This window comes from Eimeria tenella, genomic scaffold (genome assembly GCF_000499545.2).
Source record: "Eimeria tenella Houghton genomic scaffold, Eth_scaff342, whole genome shotgun sequence".
Taxonomy (NCBI): domain Eukaryota; phylum Apicomplexa; class Conoidasida; order Eucoccidiorida; family Eimeriidae; genus Eimeria; species Eimeria tenella.
Genome location: NW_013544404.1, coordinates 631 through 10,185, shown reverse-complemented (window position 1 = coordinate 10,185; position 9,555 = coordinate 631). Strand labels below are relative to the sequence as shown.

Genomic DNA, 9,555 nt, shown 5'->3' with positions numbered 1-9,555 from the left:
CTGCTGCTGCTGCTGCTGCTGCTGCTCTGAAACGTGGCCTTGCCTCTGGCGTTCGTTGCTGCTGCGGTTGCTGCTTCGACGCTAGCTACTGCTGCTTTCCCCGCTGCTGCAGCCGTGCCGGGAGCGCCTTTGCTGCTGCTGCTGCACACTCTGCTGCTGCTGCTGCACACTTGCTGCTGCTGCTGCTGCAGGGGGGCGGAAGCACCAAGAAGATCGCTTTACTGTTTGCCCTGCGCTGATTCCCGGCCGCAATGATGCTGCTTTCTTTGGGGTTTTCGACGGCACTGTTGGTCAGCTGCTGCTGCTGCAGCATCTGCTGCTCCTTGTTGCGCTGCTGCTGCAGCATTTGCTGCTCTTTGTCGCGCCGCTGCTGCAGCATTTGCTGCTCTCCGTTGGGCTGCTGCTGCAGCAGTTGCTGCTTGTCGCTGCGCTGTTGCTGCAACAGTTGCTGCTCGTTGTTGAGCTGCTGCTGCAGCAGTTGCTGCTATTCGTTGCGGTGCCGCTGCAGCAGTTGCTGCTGTTCGTTACGCTGCTGTTGCAGCAGTTGCTGCTGCTCGTTGAATTACTGTTGCAGCAGTTGCTGCCGCTAGTTGCGCTGCTGCAGCAGCGGTTGCTGCTGTTCGTTGCGCTGCTGCTGCAGCAGTTGCTGCAGTTCGTTGCGCTGCTGCTGCAGCAGTTGCTGCTCGTTGTTGCGCTGCTGCAGTGCTGCTATCTGTTGTGCTGCTGCTGCAGCATTTGCTGCTGCTCGTTGTTCTGCTGCAGCATTTGCTGCTGTTCGTTACGCTGCTCCTGCAGCAGTTGGCTGCAGGCGTTGCAGCTGCTGCCGCTGGCAGCAGTTCACTTGTGCAGCTACTGCTGCTGCTCTAGGGTTTAGGGTTTAGGGTTTAGGGTTTAGGGTTTGTTTGCAGGGGACTTTGCGTCGGACTCTGTGAAGGATTTGGTGGTGCCGCATTTGCTGTCGAGCAGCGGCTGGCAGCGGGTGGTGTCTTTGCTGCAGGAGCCTGGGGAGTCTGCTGCTGCTGCTGCAGTGTCTGCTGCTGCTGCTGCTGCGCTGCCCGAGGCGCTAGCAGCAGCAGTCAGGTGCATGTATTTAGCTGCTGACGCAGAACTCATAGAGCTCTGCAGGCTGCAGCAAAATGATTACGCCAGCAGCACTTCAGTGACGGCGGTGATGGCGGGGGGTTTCGTGGCCATTGGGCACCTCGTGAGGGTTTAGGGTTTAGGGTTTAGGGTTTAGGGTTTGGGCGCAGCGGGGCCCGCAGCAGCGATCAAAGCCCCGCGTTTGGCCCGCCCGCGGCAGAGGTCCTGCTGCTGCTGCTGCAGCTCCTAGGGTTTAGGCTCTAGGGTTTGGGGTTTAGGGTTTAGGGTTTAGGGTTTAGGGTTTGCGCGCAGGGCGACAGCCGCATAGCCCTCGGCCTCGAGCTCGAGGGCGGCGGTTTGGAGGGCGAGTTTGCCACTGTGGACCACAAGCCCAACATGCCTCTGGAGCAAGAAAGAATTATGGTATTTCTTCGTTTTTCGTTCATTTTTGTTTATTTTTTCTCGCTTTTTGTCCACTTTGACTCTTTTTTCATTTATTTTCTTTGTTTTATTTTGTTTCGCTTTTGTTTGGTTTTATCTCGTTTTATTTTGGCCTTTTTGCCTCCTTTGCTTTTTTTTACAAGCCCAACATGCCCTTGGAGCAAGAAAGAGTTGTGGCATTTCTTCGTTTTTTTGTTCATTTTTATTCATTTTTTCTCATTTTTGTTCATTTTTATTCATTTAATTCATTTATTTTGTCTATTTATTTTGTCTCGCTTTTATTTGGCGTTTATTGGATTTTATTTGTCTTCATTTTGCTCCATTTCACTTTACATTTCCTCTTTGTTCTACAAGCTCCGCATGCCGGGAGCAGGAAGGAGCTATGGCATTTCTTTCGTTTTTTGCTCATTTTTCTCCAATTTTTGTTCATTTGGGTTTATTTCATTTTATTTATATCATTTATCATGTTCTATTCATTTATTCGTCTGATTGTTTCGTTTTATTTCATTTATTTTGGCTTTTTGGCTTTCATTTGGCTTTATTTCGTTTTATTTTGGCCTTTTTGCTTTATTTGGTTTCACTCTACATATCCAACATGCCTCCATTCTTTATTTAATTTTATTTATTTTATTTATTTATTTCATTTTACTTGTTTATTTCATTTTATATATTTTATTTCATCTTATTATGTCATTTTGCTTCGCTTATTTGATTTAATTTCATATATTTGATTTTATTTCCTTCCAGTTTGCTGAATTTCCCTTAATTTCGTCTCTCTCGTACAGTGCACGCCCGCCTTTGCCTCTGCTGCTGCTGCTGTTGCTGCTGCTGCTGCTGCAGAGCAGCGGGGGCAGCGTGGAGTATTTGCACAACCACAACAACAAGCCCTTCATTAGGGGAGGCGATTTTGGCCTTCGGAAGTCCAAAGGCGAACAGCCCATGCAGCTCCAGTACTCCAGGGCCTTCGGTGTACGTACACCCCGAGCTGCTGCTGCTGCTGCTGCTGCAGCTCCTGCTGTTGCTGCTTAAGAGCGTAGCGGTTGTTCTCCCTCGGTGACTGCTTCTGCCCGTCCCCAGTCCTGCTGCTGCTGCTGGCTGCCCACGCAGCAGCAGCAGCCCAGCTCCCCCCCTCCCCCCGCAGCAGCAGCAGCAGCAGCAGCAGCAGCAGGGGTGTGTGCTGCAGGGCAAAGACCTGAAGACCTACGGGCTGAGTGCAGAGCCGGACGTGCGGGTGCTGCGGCTCAGCAGCAGCCACAAGTTGATGGTGTTGGCCACCGACGGCCTTTGGGATGTTCTCTCCGCCACGCAGGCCGTTCAAATCGCCTGGGACGCCCAGCAGCAGGGTCTGCTGCTGCTGCTGCTGCTGCTGCTGCTGCTGGGGATGCGGATTGGGATGCTGGGGGTGGGGGTGGGGAGGGGTGAGGGGGTGTGTGGGGAGGTGCGGGGGTGTGCAGCAGCTGCTGCTGCTGCGGCGGTGACCCGCTGCTGCTGCTGCTGCTGCTGCTGCTGCTGCTGCTGCGTGGGGTGCGGCGGGCGAGTGGTGGTGTTGCTGCGTCTTGGCGGGGGAATGCATGCAGCGTGGTGTGGGGTTTGCTGCCGTTGGTAAATGGGCTGAGGGTGCAAGATGTGTCTTGGAAGTTGGCTTTTGCTGCAGCACTGGCTGCTGCCGCTGCAGCACAGAGGCTGCAGCGGTGGGGATTTTGCTTCTTTTGTTTTGTTTGTTTCGCTTCACGAGCTTCCACTTCGATGTGGGGGGGCTGCTGCGCTGCTGCTGCTGTGGCTCGCGGTTGTTCAGATCTGGAGCTTTCCAGTGGTCTGTGGAGTGGTCTGTTTGTTTTTTTCCATTTAATTTGTTTATTTTTGCAAATTAATAAATTAAATTGCAATTTACTTCATTGAATTGTTTATTTGTTGCGGACTTAGGCGAAAACCCGGCAGAGTCGCTGGTGCAGCACGCGCTGGCGGACCAGCAGCAGAGCGGACACTGCGCGGACAACATAACGGCGATGGTGGTTTTCTTCAAGTCTTAATTGAATTTATAATTATCAAATTTATAATTATGAATTTATTGAAAAAGTGTTAATGCGACTTGCATGCGTCATTTCCACATCGGCTGCTGCTGCTCGCGGGCGCTGCTGCTGCTGCGGCTGCTGCGCCGCATTTTGCAAACTCCACTTCCTGCTGCTTCTTCGTTTTATATTTATTATTTCTTTCTCACTTTTACTCTTTCTTTCTTTTCTTTCCTCCGTTTATTTTCATTTACTTCCCTCCGCCTCTTCATTTGTGCCTCCTGCCCCCCCCGCGTGCAGATCTCCACTTGCTGTTTCTCCCAGTGTTGCAAGTGCACACCACCCGCAGCAGCAGCAGCAGCAGCAGCAGCAGCAGCAGCATTTGCTGCTGCTGCTCGAGGGGCTGGACAGCCGTTCACTGCTCTTGTGCTGGCGCCGGGAGCAGCTAGAAACAAGCACTGTAGAGTCTGCGGCAGCGCTGCTGCAGCAGCAGCACAGCGTGCTGCAGCAACAGCGAAGTGTGCTGCAGCAGCAGCACAGTGTGCTGCAGCAACAGAACAGTGTGCTGCAGCAACAGCACAGCGTGCTGCAGCAACGACACAGTTTGCTACAGCGACGACGCAGCATGCAGCAGCACCTCATGCTGAAGCAGCCGCAACTTGGATCACTCACAGGGTGCAAGAGCAACGCGTGCTGCTGCAGGTACAGTTGATGCTGCTTCGACATCTGTTGCTGCAGCTTCCAGCTGCTCTTTTGCTGCGCTGCTGCTGCTGCCGCAGCAGCGCCGCGCAGCTGCCAGCAGGTGCAGCAGAGAGAGCCGCTGCTACCGGCCAACTCTTGCAGTGTACGTACACCAGGACATGGAAAATAGAAGTGCAGCAAAAGTGCAAACAGCTGTCGAAGCAGCAGCAGTTTCTGTAGAGAGAGCTCTGACTGCAGCGGCAAAGTGCTGCTGCAGCAGCAGTAGCTGAGGTGTTTTGTCCAGGGGGATAGTGAAGGCAGGAAGCTGTAAATAGTATTGCAGGGAGGGGAGTTTTATGGTGAGGGATCTGCTGCTGTTGCAGTTGCTGCTGCTGCTGCAAACGCTGCTGCTGCTCTTTTGCGGTCGCAGTTGCTGCAGCGGCTGCTACTGGTGGCATGTTGAATTGCTGCAGCAGCAGCAATTCACTGCTGCTGCAGCAGCAGTGAGCGGCATCTGCCTGCCTTCCAGTTCAGGTGTACCTGCGCCGAACGGCTTGGAGCCGCAAAGCCGCTTAGCGGCAAAGCTGCTTTTGCAATTGTTTGTGCAGAGATGTTTGGGTGAAATTAATAATGAGGTTAACCATGAAATTAATAATGGTGAATTCGCAAGTACTACCGAGTTTAAACGATATTTATTTTGTTTAGAAGTGGCGAAGCTGGGGAGGCGATAAGTTGAAGGACGTGAATGTTCCAGCCTGAAGTGGAGGAGCGTTTGTGCAAAAGAGTTATAACAATGTGCTTAGGGAGTCTGAGCTGAGACGAAGTAAGAATGTTTTTGTTTTTAGGTTATTAATTTAGATATTAAATGAGTTATTGAGTTACTGTTGAGGAAAACTTGCAAGTCAAGTTGAACAGAGTTGAACTGCGGGTGGGCAGTCCACGCAGCGGGTGGGCACGCTGCGGCCGCGGATGCGGGGAGGAAACCGAAGGGAAGCGGGAGAAGAAGGAGGAAAGGGAAAAGATCTGTTGGGGAGAATGCAAAGTGGAAAGGAAAAACCTACTAAAGAGAAAGAAGTGGACTTGCTGCGGAGGAAATGAAGTGCCGAGCAGAAGGGCTGGGGGGAGGCGCGTGCGGCCGGAGCTGCCTATACACCCCAGCGCACTAGTAGTTGAAGACGCACTGCTCCTTCTCTTCGGAGAGCTTTTTGGAAACATAACCTCCCACGCAAGTGCAAACTACTTTATTATCAATAACATCGCAGAAGCCCGGCCTGCAGTCGTCGACTTTGCAGAGAGATCGCGCGGGGGGCGTGGTGGTGGTGGTTGTTGTGGTGGTGGTGGTTGTGGTGGTGGTGGTGGTGGTGGTGGTTGTGGTCGTTGTGGTGAAGTGGCAGCCCCCGTTTCGCTCTTCTAAGTCTTCATTGCATTTGCAAAAAGCCCCGAAGCTGGAGTCGAGGCAGCTGCTGCCTATGGGGCAGCGGTTTCTGTACGACTCGCACTTGCAGGTGCCGTAGGAGTAGGCGGGGTCGTAGATGATGGCAGTTGAGCAAAAAACCCAACTCTGGGAACACCAGTTTCCTATTTTTCCCTGTTCAATCACAGTTTTGCTGCAGCAGCTATCCGGGGGGCAGTGGAGGCCCCCAGGGTACTCTGCTGCTGAGGCCCGGGCCCCGCAGGCCTCTCTGTTCAAGGACTGGAAGCAGGGCTTCATGGCCTTGTCGATTTTGTTGAACTCCTCTTCGGTGATGTCAGTGAACTTCGCGGCCTCCCCAGGCCCCTTCAAAGCCACTATTTTCTCAAATTCACCTTTCGATTGCAAATTTAAATCTTTTTCTTCGTCGGGAAACGCCAAAAAGTCCGAAACGGGCGCAGCCAGCGGCTGCTGCTGCGTGCTCGGCGCCGTGGCCCGCTGCGCAGATGGCGCGGCCGTTTCCCCCAGCGCCAGCGCCCCCACCAGCAGTATTTTCGAATACATTTTGAAAATTCAACTTCACCTTGAATTTAAACGGAGAAAAAGACCCAATGCCGGCGAAATTCGAGCGAACTCTCGCAGTCTTGCAGTGCCCGCGCAGCTCTCCAGGCCACGGCTGTTGCTGCTTCGCCACCCGCGATCTTCAGACTTCCGCGCCAAGAAATCCCACTTTTTCCAATTATTTGACCTTTGAAATACTAAAACAACTCAATTTGCTGCTGATTCCTCGCTGGAAAGGTGCGGGGCTTTCCAGTTTTCGAGGTTTTTCCCGCGGGTGGCTGCCGCGGCTGTTGCCGGCGAGCAGAGACGAAACCTTGGGCGCGGCGAACGGAACTGAATTGGCCCTCACCCTGAATTCCTTCAGGAATAAAGATGAATCTTTTTGTTTTTCTTTGAAGAAAAAGGAAGAAAGGAAGAACTGCGCAGTTGTCTCGCGTTTGCATCTGCAAAACCTGAACACAATCGACCGCAGCGGCACAGCCGCTGCTGCTGCTCCAGCTGCTCCCGCTGCCGCCTTCGCTGCCCAACTTCGCCAAGTTCTCTTCAATTTCAGAACGTTTCATTCATTAACTTTTTTTTGTTTTATTCCATTTTTTGGCGCCGCCGTAGGTCCTTTGCTGGGGAGCCGGCGGGTCACCAAGCTGCAGTGCACCAATGGTGTACCGCAGCGCTTTCTACGCTCGATTCTGCCAAGTTCGCTCCTTTTCGAGTTGAATTAAATATCCTTTTATTAATTCAAAAAATTTAAATAAAGTTTCCAGCAAAACAAAAAAGAGGAAAATCAAAGCGCAGCTCCTGAAGGGGTTTTCCGCGATCGCCTCTTGCCGCAGCAAGAAGGCACGAGCAGGAATTCGAGTAACGCAATTCAGTTTTTTCTTTTCTTTGCTCAAATTATCTTTTTAAGAAAATAAAAAGACATTTTGAACATTATTTAAGACTGAGAAATGCCAAAGATTCGCCCGTTTGATCATTTCCCTCAAAAGTGCCGCCAGTTCTTGAATATTCTCCACTCGGAAAAGAAAAACTTGAACAGAAAGGAAGAAATCAAACTCGGTTTTCTCAGCTCTAGAAACAGCAGCAAATGAATATTGCAAACTTTTGAATGAAAAATAACTAAATAAAATAAAATAAAACAAAATAAATGAATTAAATTGAATGTTGCAAACGAATTCCAAGCCAATCGGCGTTTCCTGCTGCAGCGGCCTTGGCTTGCACCCCGAGAGAAAAGGCAAATTTAGGAGCAAAATGACGCAAAGGGCCTCGTTAAAATGCATTTAAGTTTAAATTACAGAAATATTTGCATTGAAATGAAACACAAATCCACAAAATAGGCAAAAAAGTCCGAAAAATGAGAAAATTGGGAAATTCTGTGTTTATTTCCATTTCAGCTTTTTCCTGAAATGCGCACGGGGAGCCACCAGCCATCGGCAGGATAGGAAGAAGACTTCTGTTTCATTTTTCATTTAAAGAGAAAATAAAACAAATAGAATAAAATAAACATATATACAAACAAATAAACAAATAAATGTAAATATATATAAAAGTAAACAAATAAAATAAATAATAAATTAGCAGGAAAAGAGGGGGAAAAAGCAATTAAGGAGCGTTTTTTGTGCATAATTAATTTTCCATTTTCGTTTTTTTCGCCAATTAAGTCAAATTACAAATTAAAACAAAGGTTTGATATATTTATATTCTATTTTTTTTGTTAGTAAATGAAATTCAATTAATTCAATTTTAATAATTCCACTTTCGAGCTTCTGTCGGTTTTTTGCTTGCTCTTCACAGCTGCATTATTTATTTATTCATTTATTTATCTATGTACCTATCTATTTGTTTATTTATTCGTTGTTTATTACATGCACAGGAGGCAACAACGGCTGAGTCTAATGCAGCAGCCCCTGCTAAACCCCAAATTGGGGTTTAAGGTTTAGGGTTTGCTTTTCACGGATGGAGCTGGCGGGGGAGTTTCCATTTAAAACGCTCTTAAACTTAGTGACCGACGAAAATTGAGGTGCGCGCGTTATGAATTACTATTTATTTATTTATTTATTTATTTATTTATTTATTGATCCATTTACTTATCCATGCATTTACTTCCTTATTTATTTACTTTTAATTGTGCATTAGTTATTTACTAGTCTTAATTGCCCGTTGACCAGTTAATTAACTGGCGAATTAATTATTTAACTAATTGTTTGATGAATAAATAAATAAATAAATATATAATTACTAAACCCTAAACCCTTATTCCCTGGAAATGGTACTGTGCTGTTTATTTGCATTTTCCCCACCAGTGTACAGACCTTCCTCGGAAACCAGTTAAAGAAATAAACAACTTATTTTAAATTCCACCTTTTTGAAATTCATTTATCCGCAATTATAAATTGTTTCAAATATTTGCTTTTTGCTTCCTGCAGCCACAGCAATTGCTGCAGCGAGCAGCACCCCACATTTCCCCACTTGACTCAAACTTTTGCAACTTTTATAAAGCTTTAGACCCAAATAAAAGAGCATTTGGGGCCCCCAGCACCAAGTCAAGTCTCGGGGGCCCCCAGAGTACTCGGGGTCCCCACAGGGGCCCCACAAGGGCCCCACACAGAAACCAGGGGCCCCCCATGGGCCCCCTGGGGGCCTCTGGGGCCCCCTAGGGGCCCCGCTGTTGGTGTGTGCTTTGAGTTAAGTGTTGTTTGGGTGTTTAGGTATTGAGAAAAAGGGTTCAGAAGGAATTAAGACTAAAACTTTAGTTTGAATTTAACTTCAAATTTGATATTTAATTTTGTCCTTTGGGGCCCCCAAGTCTTAATTTGGGGGCATTTCTTTTTAAATACTTTTTTCTTAAGAAGGGGTTTCTGCGAAACTCCCTGCGCAGCCGACTAAACCCTAAACCCTAGCGGGCGGTAAACCTACCCTAAGCCCTAAACCGTTGTGGGCCTCGTTGGTAGGGCTTGGGGAGGCTTTGATATGTAAACCCTAAACCCTAAACCGTCCTGCTGTTAGGGGTTTTAAAGTCGAGGCCAGGGAGAGGGGAGGCGCTGGAGACTCGCCAAACGCTAAACCCTAGCGGTGTTGGGAGGGTTTGTCTTGCTGCCAGTGGGAGTGTGTAGGAGTGTTCTTTTGCAATGGAGTTAAAAAATTAAAAAAAAAAGGGAAAGGGGGACCAGAGGAATTGCAGGAAAGATAAACCCCCGAGGCCCACGCTGGGGCAGCAGCAACAAGCCTGCTGCCCCAGGTGCTGGTGCAGCGGCTGGAAAAGAAGGGGCTCGGGTGTGTTTGTGTCTGTTAATGTTGGGATTTGAATAAACTAAAAGGAAGTGTTAAATTTCTTTGGCGAATTCGCCGCACACACCGGTCTCGCCAGGTGGAGATACA

At 48.9% G+C, this 9,555-nt stretch overlaps 2 protein-coding genes across 2 annotated transcripts; one reads left to right on the top strand and one right to left on the bottom strand.

Moving 5' to 3' along the window:
* Positions 1 to 191: 191 nt before the first annotated feature.
* Positions 192 to 3,551, top strand: ETH_00017545 (serine-threonine phosophatase 2C, putative; the record flags this gene model as incomplete). Its single annotated transcript, XM_013379509.1, has 6 exons — positions 192 to 290; positions 909 to 1,204; positions 1,393 to 1,503; positions 2,362 to 2,490; positions 2,705 to 2,864; positions 3,445 to 3,551. Coding segments are annotated over 6 exons (902 nt in total), but the record flags the coding sequence as incomplete, so codon positions are not given.
* Positions 3,552 to 5,373: 1,822 nt separating this feature from the next.
* ETH_00017540 (microneme protein MIC3, putative) lies at positions 5,374 to 6,186 on the bottom strand (the record flags this gene model as incomplete). Its single annotated transcript, XM_013379508.1, has 1 exon — positions 5,374 to 6,186. The coding sequence occupies one exon, from the start codon at positions 6,184 to 6,186 to the stop codon at positions 5,374 to 5,376; it is 813 nt and encodes a 270-aa protein (XP_013234962.1).
* Positions 6,187 to 9,555: the final 3,369 nt, after the last annotated feature.